Source organism: Microtus ochrogaster, chromosome 19 (assembly GCF_000317375.1).
Source record: "Microtus ochrogaster isolate Prairie Vole_2 chromosome 19, MicOch1.0, whole genome shotgun sequence".
Lineage (NCBI taxonomy): Eukaryota > Metazoa > Chordata > Mammalia > Rodentia > Cricetidae > Microtus > Microtus ochrogaster.
Genome location: NC_022021.1, coordinates 43235097 through 43250624, shown reverse-complemented (window position 1 = coordinate 43250624; position 15528 = coordinate 43235097). Strand labels below are relative to the sequence as shown.

General features: G+C 46.4%; 1 protein-coding gene across 2 annotated transcripts in view; it reads left to right on the top strand.

The window, feature by feature from the left end:
- Trio (trio Rho guanine nucleotide exchange factor) overlaps nucleotides 1-15528 on the top strand; it is a 287626-nt gene that overhangs the window by 193158 nt on the left and 78940 nt on the right. For both annotated transcript variants that reach the window (XM_026783734.1, XM_005356663.3), the window contains exons 31-33: nucleotides 336-437; nucleotides 2633-2775; nucleotides 3420-3519. In XM_026783734.1, coding sequence (XP_026639535.1) covers nucleotides 336-437; nucleotides 2633-2775; nucleotides 3420-3519 — 345 coding nt within the window. The remainder of the gene's footprint in view (nucleotides 1-335; nucleotides 438-2632; nucleotides 2776-3419; nucleotides 3520-15528) is intronic.

Genomic DNA, 15528 nt, shown 5'->3' with positions numbered 1-15528 from the left:
TCCTGAGAAACCGAAACACTGATTTCCAAAGTGGTTGCACAAGATTGCATTCCCACCAGCAATGGATGAGGGTACCCCTTCCTCCACATCCTCTCAAGATTGGTTTTCATTGCTACTTCATAACTGTAATTTTGCTATTGTTATAGATTATAATGTAAGTATATGTTTTCCAATGGTCTTAGATGACCCCCAAGTGAAAGGGGTCACAACCCACAGGTTGAGAACCACTGAGCAAAGGGATTATGACCATCAGCAAGCAAAGGCTGTTCTTGTCTATACTCTGATCCTACTAAAATTGTACTGTTGTCTAATTATCTAACTGCTTTTTTGTCCAGACCTCAGAGTTGGGTGTCACAGAACATGTTGAAGGAGACCCTTGCAAGTTTGCCCTGTGGGTGGGGAGGACACCAACGTCAGACAATAAGATTGTCCTTAAGGTATGTGAATTTAGAGTGGGGTTGCTATGTGGATGTTTACTGTATGTGCTGTTTTTCTTGTTGAAATGTACAGATTCCGTGTCATTGTATTTGACTTTTTTGCACCCTAATGGGATTGGTGAAACAGAAACACAGAGAGAGAGCTTTAATTTAAACTCTGTTTTAGCTATACTAACTTTTCCTAGGAACTGCAAGGAACTCTAAAGGTGTCTCATGTACTAACCTCATCTATATTTTAGAAAATACAGATGTAACTATATTCTTGCTCTGTCTGAAAAATAAGATAAGGTAGTTTTGGGATGCTTTGGGAAATGTAGCCCACAATTTTTAGGCTGTTGAGGAGCCAGAGTGTGGTGAGACAGTGGTGTATCTCTGGCTCTTAGGTTACTACATCCCTTTCATGTCTTTTGATCTCAATTTGGTATTTCTGGAAGCTGAGTTTCATCCACCAACCGTTCTTCCTCAGCTGAGTCTGTTGGCCACCATGGAAAACACACTCTATTTCTCAGATCTTTTTTCACATGTTCACAGTGGATTGTTTCAGTGACTGTGTGCCCCGCCTGGTGGACTCTTCATTTAGTACTGACATAAAGCCCCACAAAATATAAAGTGCACCAGCAAATAGATTTTAGATAACTAAGTTGCTCTATAAAATTTAAACTTGTTAAAATATATTCAAGACTAAAATTTTCAAAGATTTTTAGAGAAGTTCGGATAATACCTTTTGCCTTCCCAGGAGGGCAAAACGGAAGTGACATGTGCTTTGGCTCTGGTTTGTCGGGGGTGGTGAAAGTGGTCCTGCAGTGAGGATGGAGCTGTCGGTGACCACGCTGTTGGTAGTAGAGGTGGTGGGGAGGATGCTGCTGATGCCGGTGACAATAAAGATGGAGACAGTGGTGTCGATTGCAGTGAGGGTCTTGGCAGGGGTGTAGATGCTGAAAGTCTGTAAGGTACTTAATGGTGATGGCCACGGAGGTGATAATGATAGTGGAAATCATGAGTTAGACCTAGGGTTCAAACGCAGAAAGACTGTCTCTATTTTCATAGTCGGGAAAGAAAACGGTATCCCCTAGATCCTTACACAGTGTGAGGTTGTTGCGAAGATGATATAAGTTACCCCTTATCTTAACCGAATGGTCCCTCTTGTGTGACACCAGAGCTCTCCATTGACATTTTCTTTATTTCTGAAGCATGGTTACAGGTGTCCTCGGTTGTCTCCAAACACACTGAATGTTCCTCTCTGGTCTTCTTGTTTACTCTGCACGTTTGTCAGCATGTACATTCCCATAGACCTGGTGTTTTCAGGATTCTTCCGTTATTGTTTTTCATTAGCACTGTAGGTAACTGAAGGAAAGTTAGCATGGTTGGTGTAAAGTGGGAACTGTCAGCTTCAGTGTCTTCTCGGTGTAGACTTCAGTTTTGTGCTTCCCAAAGCAAGATTGTGGGTGCGAGGTGCAGCTGCCTTCCCTCCTCACATCTGGGCCCCACTGACAAGTGCTTCAGCCACTCATGACCCTTGTTTATGTCCGAGGAGGGGAATTTTTTTCAGACAGAACTTAGAAAAGTTATTAGTGCCAGCAGAGGGCTGCTCCATGCATTCATAGGACGCTGCTCTCTGAGCACTTGCCTTCTGTCCTCCTGAGATTGTTATGGGACTGTGGTAGGCCCACAGGGGATTGGCCGTGTGTGACTTTGTGGCCTTGAGCACATTTCCAGCAAACACACCCTGCACAGCTCCTTTGTGGAGTAACTGTGGGGGGAGTAGGATGTGTACTCTGGGGCGTCTCAGTGGCAGTGCAGGAGGCCAGCCACAGCCACCCATCGGGGGCTCATTCAATCCCTTCTGATTGGTTCCTGGACCCAGACCAAAACATAGTGTATGCTTCAGTGGCCTTGTTGAGGTTTCAGATTAGGAGTGGGTCTGTCTTCATAACCCCCCAGGGCCTCTCAACAAGTCTTGGGACTGAAGAATAATGATGGATTTCCAGAATAGCAAGATACCTGTAATCATTTATAAAAAGAAAAATGGTTTTAATGAAAATATATAAAATTAGAGTCTTCTGCTTGATTGTCAATTAAACTGAATTGTGTCTGCTTTTCTGTGAGAAGTTCTCAGTTGGGAAGCAGGGGAGACCTGCATGTGCTGGGCATAGGCGGGAAGGGCACCGCCTCCTGATGCTCTCCCGCCTGCACAGGCGTCCAGTATTGAGAATAAGCAGGACTGGATAAAGCACATCCGCGAGGTGATCCAGGAGAGGACTGTGCACCTGAGGGGAGCCCTGAAGGAGCCCATCCACATCCCCAAAACCGCGCCAGCAGCGAGGCAGAAGGGAAGGAGGTAAGTTCGTGGCAGTCTCGCGGGAGTGTTCACCTGCTGGGGAGGGACAGCTGCGCAGGGAACCAGGGACCGGGCCCCACCATTTGTCTTAAACACTTTGAGCACCTGTGGTTTAGGTAAGCTGCTTTGTCAAGACTCCACTGGCTGGAAGTAAACAGAAAGCCATGTAGAAATCCCTCTTTTCCCCGTCCTACCCCATCCTACCCAAGGTATCAGAACAATAGTTTTCTACATTTCTCAAATGGAAATGAACCTGGGTTAGGGTGTTCACTTTGTTGAGAATTCAGTAAGAAGATGTTAGGCACTTTGCCAAACCCAAAAGCCACACTCTAAAATAGGATGGCATGGGGCTGCGAAGATGAGACTGTGGCTCTGGCAGAGGACCTGGGTTTGTTCCCAGGTAATCACATGGTGGCTTACAGTCATCTGTACCTCCAGTTCCTGGTGCTCTGGTGCCTTCTGATCTCTGGGCACCAGGCATGCACATGCAGGCAGAGGACTTACACACAGAATAAAATAAACAAGTCTGACACAGAACAAGCAGAATGGTTTGCCATTGTAGGAGCTGGTCCTAGGAAGGATTGCAGTCTAACGTCGATTTCTTTCAGCTGTGTTGGGAGCTGAGTGTTTCTGTGTTCCACTAGGGATGGAGAGGACCTGGACAGCCAAGGGGATGGCAGCAGTCAACCTGATACGATTTCCATCGCTTCCCGGACATCTCAGAACACACTGGACAGTGATAAGGTGAGCTGCCACCAGCACTGCCCCCTTTGGTCAAGGTCTGGTGGTTGAGTGTTTTAAAGACAAGTACCAGGTGCCAATAGTGGGTCAGGCTTCCATGGCAGAGCAGAGACTTGGAAGTTAAAGTGTGAGACTCGTGCTAGAAACTCAGAAGAAATCTTTCCAACTCTCCCTGTCCACCCCTCTCAGTCAGTCACAGGATTTTATGTCAGAGTCTTTGAAGCCTTTGCATTTTATTCATAAGCCAAAAAAAAAAAAATCTATCATTTAAAATAAAATTTTACCCAATCCCCATAGGTAAATGTAGATTTTTGTCTGAGTGAGACATGGACGCTACTATCCTCCATGATGGGCCCTGAGGTTTCCTCTTAGAATTTGTGGTACACAGAACACAGGAAGTTCTAGAACACTGGATTGCACCTATGACAGTCATGACCACTGACGGAAAGGGCAGATCTGGCTGTTGTCCCAGGCCTTTCTACAGGGGAGCCTGCTTTAAAAATGGCCCCAAACATGTCAGAATTGGTCTTGGGGTTTCTGTTGGTATGAAGCGACACCATGGCCAGGGCAGCTCTTACATAGGCAGACATCTCACGGGGCTGACGTACACTTCAGAGGCTCGGCCCATTATTGTCACGGCAGTTGGCATGGCAGCGTACAGCAGACGTGGTGTTGGAGAAGGAGCTGAGAGTTCTGCGTCTTGATCTGTAGGCAGCAGAAGCAGCTGCATGCCACACTGAGCATGTAGATTGAGCATAGGAGACATGAAATCCCACCCCACGGTGACATACTTCCTCCAACAAGACCACACCTGCTCCAGCCAAGCCACCCCTCCTAATAATGCCTCTCTCTACTAGGGCCATCTTCTTTCAAACCAGCACATGATTCTATATAGATGAACACAATAAAGCAGTCCCACACTAGCTCAGAATTGATTACAATAAAGGGTTCTTTATCTAGGGGTAGACCCACAGATCAACAGTCCTCTGCACGAGCAGGGAACAGGAACCGAATCCAGCAGACGAGAGAGTGAGCACATGGGCATGTTTTTCACATCTGTTTTTATAGTACATGTGGCCACGCCCATGTACTGTGGGTGAAGGAGTTCAGCAGCAATTCTTCCTGTAGAATCCCAAGACCTGCAGAACAAACTGACAGGCAGTACAACTTGGGAGGCCTGGGTTTGTGTGGTAGACAGAAGATGAAAAAGTCCTATGTCAAAGCCAGTAAACATGTATCTTGAAAAAAAACAATATATAAGCATTTCCTTTCAACCATGTCAGTTTTCAGTTTCTCCCTCCCCAGTACAGTCTGGTTCATTACGGTGTGATAACCTTGAGACTTGGACTCTCCAAATCACCTGGTAGTCAGAGGCAGCCGTGTCCAAGCCTCCCCTGTTTTCAGAAGGCCAATGCCAGGTGACTGTTTCGGATAGTGCATTAAACAGACGTTGGGTATGTCTCTCTGGGATTTGAGGGTTCATATTGTAGTTTCCAGGACAGAAGGAAATAGATGTAAAATACTGCTCTGCTGAGTGACCCATTTCCAGAACCCTTCCAGTGTGCGCCATTGCATTTTATCATTCTGCTTCCTGAGTCTACTGCGTGGCAGATGCTTAGAGTACCTCGTGTAGCAGAACTAGAGCACACAATGTGTCTTTGGTTGAGTTCAGGGTGGCTTATTAGTCAGATCAGCAGGCAGTTAGCCACTGTGGCAGCAGCAGGAAATAAGACGGATGGCTTGGTCAGCCATTTGCTGAAGAACTTGCATTAGAAATTTTGTTTAGAAAAATACAGTTTGCATTTGGAAACATTTTGTTAGAAAATACTGATTGTTTGAGGATTTTGCTTTTTGTGAGAATTGAGGGGGTTAGCTTGTCAGTTTTTATGGGACTGTCACCTAGAAGGAAAGACAGACCGAATAGTTGCCAAGTATGACAGATAGCCATTTACATCCAGGAAACCTGACTGGCCCTTGGAGAATTGCCCCCGCATTCTTTCAAGATGTACTTTCATGGATCAACTCTAGATTTACTGTAGATATCAGCTTTAATGTTCATGAGAAATAAATCTGTGGAATGAAATTACCCATGAGATGAACGTAGTGTTTCCTCCTGGAAGGCTGGTAAAGGCTTTTCTGGAGGTTGGCCCAGGAAGCAAGATCAATTGCGTTTTGGGGTACTTAGGTAAATGGGAAACCATGACTATAGAAATGCCCTCCCCATCCCAGAACAGGCTCTTCATTCAGTGATAGGTTTGCACATTGCCTCACCCCTAGCACAGCCCTGGCTCCGGAGGCATGTCTGTTCTAACATGATAGGGATTTGTGAGCTTGGAGTAAAGAGGATTCTGGAGTGACTTGCTTTGTGAGAATGAGTAGTTACTACCATCGTGTAGGTTTATAGTAGTTGCTTGTGTGGCCTTGAAGAGGTCTACTTAGGACATTGGAATTTACTAGACCTCCCTTTAAATATTTTAGCACTGAAGATGATGAACCAATTTCCATTCTCTTCATCCAGTGATGTCATCACTAAAGCCATAACTAGCATTTGCTCCAGAGCTCAGCAGTTGCTGGAGGCCTGCTCTGCATGGCTTTCCCTCCCCAGCACAAGTCAGAACCAGTCCTGGACCCCGTAGCTCTTCTGTCTTGAAGTGGTAACACTCCGAGTCCTCTGTTATGAATGTTCACCCTTTCCTTTAGTGCCTCTTGGCGACACCAGGGTCCTCAGTAGCTGTGAGGTCCTCAAACAGGATGGCCAGGGTACCTCTGCTGTTGGAATTGAATAGTTGTCTTCACTTCTGGTCCTGTGTTTGGGGGTCAGACACATTGGTTAGTGTGTTGGCACCCCACTGTGCTTGTGTGTGGGTTCTCTGCTCTGGAAGACTTCCTTTTAGTCATTCTACTTGTGCTTTGCTGGTCCAAGATTTCAGAGTCTGTGGATGATTCAGAAGAATGGGTTTTGAAAACAGAGTCCGAAGGTGTAGAGCTTTGCTTCTTACAGCACCTCCTGGTCTCCAGAGACCACAGCTTTTCATGAACCCCAAGGTTCTCTGTACCCTACTTATTTGTACATTTCAGCAACCTCTGATAATGCAGGCCGGTACTTCTGGCAAGGAAATAACTTAAGATATTCTGCCTATTTGACTCAATTTATCGTGTCTGTTTTGAGTTAGTTGCTGTCACGGAATTTGGTTCCAGTCCAGAAATGGGGTGGGGGTATGTTTTGTGCTTAGCTTCTTGGAGAATTCTGAGGGGAAGTTGTCTGCCAGAGCTGTTACTAATCCCCAGTCAAGGCACCAGAGGTTTACAGCAAGAGTCAGCTGAGGAGGGGCTCTGGAGACACCCTCTTTCCAGGGCACAGCTCCATTAGGCTGGTCAGGACACAAATCCTGTCCCATAAGCCCCTTTCCTGTTCATCAGTCTTAAAATATGTCTTTTTTTTTTTTTGTTCCAGATGTGAGTTTAACACCAATTCTTGCTGATATTCATGGTACTTAGGCTGATAAAATGATCTTATTAAAATGTAATTTGGTTTCCAAAACCAACCAGATGCTTTCCAGGATCTTACCTCACCGCCCTGGGCGCATCTCCTGAGATAGGGAGGGGGTACTGACCTGGTGCTGACCCAGCCCCGGACACCGAGGAGATGAAGTCAGATGAAGTGGCAGTCATCCCCTGAGGTAGGGAGGGGGTGCTGACCCAGCCCTGGACACTGAGGAGATGAAGCGGGATGAAGCAGCCGAGCCAGAAACGGAACATGGATCTAATCATCTGTTGTCTCGCAGCCCTTATTCTTTTACTGCAGGGCTGACTATGGAGCTGGGGGTTTTGAGGGCCCTAAGAGAGCCTCTTGGAGCACATCTCCTCACTCTTACCACATTAGCCTGTGATTCCTAGTGTGGGAATCAAGTGAAATGTCCAAAGTAGAACGAGGTGTCTGGAGGAAGCCAGCCAGGCCAGCTCGTAGGCTGTACCGAGACCCTCGGTTTGTATTCTTTACAAGGAGTGCATGATTCAGCCGAAATGTGTTCTTTGCATGAACTTGAGCCTACAGCAGGATCGTGAATCCTCTGTCTGTTTTTATGGGTGCACATATTTTACAGAGCATGTGGTAGCAGTTCTCTTAATGAAGCTGAAGCCCTGGCTGTTCTGTCACGTAACCCTACACTCCAGGAACTTTTCTCCTGTAGTTATCAAGGCATTCTGAAAAGTAACTGGAGCCGCTGCAGTTTAAAATGGGGTTTCCCTGACAAGCGTACAAGAGGAGCTGTGTCTACTTGCTCAGGAAGGACTATATTCCTCGGCATGGGCCTGCATAGTGGCCTACACTCAGGGCTCTCCACGCCCTGCTGAGAGATGGCACATGACTACCCAGCCTGTTCAGAGTGTTGTCTTTTCCTGAGGCTGGGCTTGATTTTCCACACATAATAGAATTGGGGCATTGAGCTCCAAAGTCTTCTACAGGATAGGATGCTTAGGTCCTCAGGGGAGCTCTGGGACGACACTGCACCTTCATCCGCCCAGAGCATATGTAGAAGTACTGAAGGGCATGGCACACAGCCAGGTACAAGCAAGCCCTCAGGGATGAGGACATGCTCACCAGCAGACCTGGCCTTTTCCTCCTTGCCTACCCTTGCGCATGTTCCTTAACTGTTCTGTACCCAGTGTCCCCTGTGTTAATGGCTCTAGTGCTACCCCGCTCATAGTCCTGTGAGCCTGGTGTTTAAAGGGTCCTGCATAAATACTAATGGTCTCTGTCTCTGTGATAAGAGGGGCTCCCTGCTCCCTGCCATTTGTGCAGTTGGCGTCCATTACTGCCAGTACAGGTTAACTGTCAGACACCCCCCGCTGGGCACCAGTCACAGTTGGCGCAGAGGAGAACTGTGCTCCTTAGGAACTATGTTCAGTCTCACAGTTGAGTAATTCAACTTCGGTGCCTGGCTTATGCACTTTGGTGGCCCTCCAGCCACATGGTACACATTTAATGGGCATGGTTATTGCAGAAGAGAGTCTCTGGGTCAGTATGCTTTCTTAGCTAGTCATCTCCCATCATCCTGTGGTAACTGCATCGTGGCAGTGTACACATAGACCAGACTGAGAAGGCTCACCCGGCACGTCCATGCACTCACCGGTACTTTTGGTCACCTGTTGTGGGCTTCCTTGTGCAATGTGTTTCCTTCTTCCTGCCGGTTCTTCTGCCTCCTAAGGGACTAGCTTTTCTGTAGTATTTTTAAGATGACCTTTTAAAGGCTCTCATGAAATAAAGTAAAATAAAATGAGAAAATAAAAACCCCTATAGTAGAAAGCCTAACTGCTAAGGAAAGGCAGATTTAGTGTGCTCTCGCTCTACACGGTCAGCTCATTTGGAATCACCTGGAAGGTACAGCTCTGTGCAGTGCTGTCGGGGTGTTTGCAGAGTTTTTACGGAGGAGGGTGGACCAACCCTGAATGGAGGCAGTCTGTAGGACACCACCCTATAGCCTGGCGTCCTAGACTTCAGGAAAAGTAGAGGAAGCTATAGCACAAGCGCTCAGTTCTGTCTCTTGACTGGGCACTGTGACAGCCGCTTTGTGCTGTGATGGACTGTATCCCCTCACAGTGTGACAGTCACTTGGTGCTGTGATGGTCTGTATCCCCTTACAGTGTGAGCCAGGATAAACTTTCCCTTCCTTTTGTTGTTCTTGTCAAATATTTAGACATAATAAGAAGGTCAGTAACGTCTGATTAGAAATGTAAGAAATAATTGAATTGTGTGTTTTCCTGTGACGTTTACATGGTATGGCCATAGTTACTGTTGAACATGATAATAAGCCTTAGATTCAGACTTGGGACTCTTCCTTCCTTCTGAGTGGCATAGTAATAGTGAAAACGGCTCTTGGATTCATATCAGTTACTTAGATTTGTGCCTCTCCTTAAAGATGGCAAAAGGAAATCCAGCAGAGAGGATTCTTCAGATAGAATTGTCACTTTGAGATTTCCTGAGCTGTGCTGCCCTGTCCTCATCCCGCCTCTTCACCACCACCCCACCCCAATGCTCACAGACGCAGACACACACACACACACACACACACACACACACACACACACACACACACTGCTGTGGTATCTCGGACCTGCGCAGTGTGCCCCCGTATCCCCTGATGCACAAAAGCCATGGAAAAGGCAGCCTTGATTTGACCAGGTCCTGTTGGCAGATCCTGGAAGCCTGACTCACAGCTGCCTCCCCTGTGATGGTTTTTGTTTGTTTTATGTTGTTTTACAGTCTGACTTTGCCTTTTTAGTCGTAATTTCTAAATTCATCCTTTTACTACTAATATTCCACTGTGGTCCATACATTCAGCTTACTCAAGGGAGCCTTCCATGATTCCTACAGCAGAAAAACCATGTGTGATCACACAAGTAACAGAGGAAGGATAAATAGGGAGAGCAATGGCCGCTGGTCTTGAAAATGTTTATCATTGATTTACTTTCTTGCTTTAAAAAGAAAAAACTGGTTAAGAGGCAATAACCCAGAATCTAGACTACTGAGAACTCAAGAACAATGGCAATGGGTTTCTGATCCTACTGCACGTACTGGCTTTGTAGGAGCCTAGGCAGTTTGGATGTTCAACTTACGAGACCTGGATGGAGGTGGGGGTTCCTTGGACTTCCCACAGGTCAGGGAACCCTAAGTGCTCTTCGGGCTGAGGAGGGAGGGGGGCTTGCTTGGGGGAGGAGGAGGGAAATGGGAGGCGGTGGCGGTGAAAAGACGGAAATCTTTAATAAATAAATAAATTAAAAAAAAAACACATGTGCCCATGTTCCATATCAGACAGAGCCTCTTTCAAACCCTAAGCAAGGGTTTTCAGGAACACTCCCTGACCTTGGCCTTAAGGAAGCTGGCTTCCCAGTTAATGTGCACCCTGGAAGCTGTCCTGTAAGGCTGTGGGGGGTGGGGGTGGGGCCTCCCAGCCTCCGCAGCCTCCCCAGCGCTCCCCAGCAGCAGTGAGAAGCTGCCGCATGGTGGTATTTATATTGAGTATGTTCTGGCAACTGTGGCTGCCTTTGCTTTTGTGTCCTGGCCTGCAGTGGAGCTGCACTTTCTAATCCCCTTAAACCAAGCAGTCCTTGTTTGGTCCGCTCTGTGTGAAACCTGCATGAAGCCCCAAGACCCTTTTGTAGAGTTTCTGAATGACTAAATATAGGGGCTGTGGGGAGCCACTGTTCACAGCACTTGATACACTTCGTTCTCTAGGAGGAATGGCCTTTATTAGACCACACCCTCCCTCCCCACCCCACCCCCACCTTTCCTTTTGAATTGTGCTTGCAAAATGGGCCAGATATTCACTGCAGTTGATCTTCACACACCCTCCCCCACATCATTTCTCTCTAGCCCTTTTCAGGAAACTTGCTCAGAGTGTTGAACTTGGGGATCCAAAGCAGATATTGGCTGTTGTCCTTCTAAGACTGTGTGCTCTTGTAACAGAAGACTGCCTTCCTTGTTCGGGTGTGCAGGGTCAGGTGTGCGAATGTTAAGAAGCCCGTGACCAAATGTCCTGCAGGAACATCTCAGCCATGCTTGAGACAAGGCAGCAATATGACACGGTTTCTTTAGAAAACAAAAGATAACAATTCTACAAAGATTGTTGAAGCTTCACTTGAGCCAAAAGATGAAGGGTGGAAGCACCACAGTGTTTACTTTCCATTATGCTGGAGAGAAGTCAGGAAAAGCTGGCCTGCTTGGAGTCCGCTCATGTCCTTGGTCTAGGTCATCAGTGCTGGCCAGTGACCCTCTCGAAACATCCTCCCAAACATGATTTCTGTGGCTGTGGTCCATTTAAGGCACCTATTTTTTCCGCACTTACTGGTTACCATAATAGTGAAAAATTGAAAGATGTTTTAAAATCAGACTTCTGAAGTGAAGTAACCCTTTCACAAGGGTTACTGTGAGTTGGGGCAGGTTGCATTCCTGAACTAAGCAACTATGGAAGGGAACCCGTGCTAGAAGTCTATGAAATGCACAAAGTGGAGAGAATGCTGTGGAGCCTTCTGCAGAAGAAACCGTTGTTAAGCTGGATGGGTGACATGGGAACGGAGGCACTGTCAGCACAGTCCTGTAATCGGGAGAGGCCTTGGGAGTGGGTAAGAGCTCCTCAGACTTCATGATGGAGTTCCCCAAACTTCTAGTTAGGGACTGAATTCTTAATTAAATTAAATCAGTAATGCCTTTCTAAAAACAAGTTTCATTTAAAAGATGTTTTGTAGCTCCAAGTTTAAGGAAGGAATGAGAGATATATAATGTTGAATATCTAAAGAAGCCACAGTGAAACATTTTATAAGTTAGCTAAATATACATAAATCAGAAGCTGGAGAGGTGGCTTAGCAGTTAAGAGCACACACACTGGCTGCTCTTCTAGGAGACCTGGGTTCGATTCTTGGCACCCACAACTTGGCTCACAACTATAATTCCAGTCCTAAAAGGACCCAGTACCCTATTCTGGTCAACATGGCCACCACGTACACCTGATGCACAGACAATACATGCAGGCAAAACACCTATACACATAAAATAAAATGAAAAAAATACAGGTATAAAATAATGTGTGTGCATGCATAGTTTAAGTGGAGTCACACCATGTGGGATGATAATGCTCCTCTCAAGAATAGGCCATGTAACAGAACTCCTGTGCCAGGCATGAGGAACCTCCTTTTATGGACCCAAGAGAGCCCCTCAAGTAAACAGTAGAGGATATTTCCATTGCCCCTTGTTAGACCTCAGAACTTGCAGGTAAGGAAGGCTCTATTGCTGCAGACACTGGACTTGGAGGAATTATCTGGAACTCTGGAAGCCTCCTCCCCAGGACTGGCTCTCAGAGCATAGGAAGGTGCTGTTCTAACTGCCAAGGGAAAAAGCTACCAATATTCCCACCCAGCTGTAGTCTATGAACCATGGCAGTGACTGGACCAGCAAGATCTCCTCAGTGATGCCGTGTGGCATTTTATTGTGGGGTAACCAGCAGCTGTCTCATTGGGCTAGAATTTAAATACTTAATTGTAAAGCTTGAGACAGAAGTCTACAGGATACCTCTTTTCAGGGCAACATCTATTTAGTTCGTAACCTTAATTGTAGGTTCTTATCTTTTCTGATGGGCAAAGCCAGTTGACTGAGGGATGTGAACATGTGGGGGTGATAATTTTAGCACTTTTTGAAATATTATTCTGGCAGTCTGTTTTCTTAAGGTTTGGGAAACCTTTGCATGTTTTAAGTGTGGTTTATGATTCTTCTCAGAGCAGGGTTGATCTTTTATTTCTTATGCTCTGTCAAGTACACAGATGTTTCTAATCCTTTTTGGTTACTCTGGAAGGGTCTTTAAAAAAAAAAAAAACAAAGTGCCAAAAATATAGTCTAGCTTAATTCCCCTTCCTGGGCAGCCCTCCCCCACACCCCCACCCTTGCTTGAGTAGCCTGACAAGTTAATGAGGCTCTGTAAGAGGAAGCGGCCAGCTCAGGGCTGGATGCAGCCTGTCCTTCCCAGAGCAGGAACTAGGGTCGCTGGGAAAAGCCTGGAGCTCTGGCTGGAGAGTTCACTAACAGGGCTGGCAGCCAGCCTTCATAGTCATAAGGGCACTAGGGCTGGGCCACAAAGGCCCGCAGAGGGCCGGGCTCTGGCTCTGTAGTAAGCCAGAGACTCCATTGTCCAACTTGATTGGCTGGCTCTGTTTTTACTGGAAAGGGAGCATTCCTTTTCTTTGTTGAGGAATTAACCACTTCCATGTCATGGGGTTCTGTGAGGAAAATTCTTTCCCAGGCTAGGACTGTACGTTTGGCATTTTAATGACTTCTTTATCCGTTCAGGGACTAATGTAAAATTTATCATGGCTTTCCCACCGAGGAGTTTGTAAAGATTTAGAAGGGGGCTTAACCGGTTGTGACTTTTCCTTATGACCTAGTAAAGATGCTCTCTTTGTCTGGACTGGTGGTTCATGTTGGAAAGAGCTGTGTTGTTTCTGTCCTTTGTACTAGTATGGCAGACTTTCTCATAAGAGACAGGCTGCTCAGAAAGAGAGTAGAGCAGTATGTAGGCAAGCCTTCAGCAGCCTGCTCAGCGTTCTGTGGGCTTCGCACTCCATGGGTACCCAAATCCTGCAGTGATCTGCAGGCCTTGTTCGGGCAGCAGTGATGGTGACCAGCCCTGTCTCTGACCTCAGTCCCAACACAAAGATTCACAGGAGAGTGGCACAGACCTGCTTTCTGCTGAGGAGGGTAGACACACACACACACACACACACACACACACACACACACACACCATTCATTTCAAAACTGAAGTATAAGTTGTTTTAGGAGTAATCCCTAAGGATAGCAGACATGGGAGCAGCTTCTCAGAGATACTGGATAAGAAACTTAGAGGCAGAATGGATCCAAAGAGCTCTGACCACAGGGATGGGGATCTTGACCCAGTATGCACAGGGCCCATCTCTGAAATGAGAGTCAGCACATAAGCCTGACAAGGCAGATGGAGGGTTAAGCCCTGTATCAAAAAAAAAAAGTTAAAAAAATAATACCTAAGGTTTTGAAGAGGAAAACTCATGCCTTTAGAAGGTCATCGTGACATCATTTTTCTGATGGGACAGAACAGAGAGCTGTGAGTATCCAAGGTGACCACTAGGATCCCTGCAGAAACTCAAGTGAAGTCACCAACGTAGGTTTGCAGGGGAAGAAAGTCATTAGCCACCCTGGAGTCCTCTTGACAACTTCTGGAGGAAGGGGGAGATTTATTTAAGTTGGGTGACTTGCTGGTGATAGCATCACCCAGAGAGCAACACGGGAAAAGAAACTCAAGTGGGGACATTGTGAGTCATGTCCCAGCTTCCCTGGTGGGATGAGAAATCGGAAGCATGGGGTCATTGGCTGCTGGGTCTTTGGGAATGCCAGCATGTGGGTGAGACAAGAGAATCCATATGGGGTTAGGGAAGGACAGGAGATGGAACCTGGAGATGTCCTGAGGAGGGAAAGCCAGTCACGGGACTCTTACATGGGAGCTGATGAACCCTGTCCCCAAAGGGTCGACCTACCAGGATACAAGCCGTGCCGGGCCAATAATAGTGTGAGGATTGTATTCTTGTCTTCCAAAGACAAGTCATGTGTGTGTCTCCATGGGACTCATGGATGTGATACAGAAGACCCAAAGACAGACAGTTTGAGTCAGGGATTGGGGCAGGAGAGAGAAAGAAATTAGGGGTTGAAGGATTAGCATAAACAGGTATAGGAAGTGCAGAGCTGGAGTTGGAGTCAAGGGTAGAGGGTTGATGACATGCTAAGAATCTGCTGTGATTTTTCCTGAGTTCTAGATATCCACCCAAAAGACTCATTCTCCATCTTCAAACAGTGCAGCATGTTCAGTTTAATTTATAGAAAACTAATAAAATCTACATAAAGATTCCTTAGGGATAAATGGGACGAAACCTTGGAATAGGGAAGGAGCCAAGTCCTTGGATGGTTGAGGAGAAGCGGTCCAGGGCAGCCTTTCGGTGTCCATCTTTGGCAGTGCTCCCTTCCTGATCCAAAGGATGCAGGAGAGCCTGCGTGCTTTATAGTGAAGATGCGAAAATCTGGAGAACTTCATCTCACTTTATTGTCTGTTTCACAATTATTCCCTAAGTGGCCTTTACACAGTTTTTATTACTTTAAGTTTAAAGATGAGTACATAGAATGTTTGAAGAGGGAGCTAGGATGTCTTAGCTACAGAGAGGTTTGGAAGTGCATGAGAAATCACATTGGACTGGCAGTGAGCTCATCAGAAAACCCCCAGCATAGGGAACAAGAGAAAGAGCGTGTGCATCTGATGGCTCCAAAAGGGAGTGACAGAACAGACCCTCAGCCCAGTTCCCACAATGCCTTTAACCCTACTGCAGAATTTCAGGCAGAAGGTGGCATTCCTAGGCAAGTCACCAGACCTGCCAGGTGTAACGGCGTAAACGAATGCAGACAGATTGTAAAAATATATATATAATATATATATTATATATATA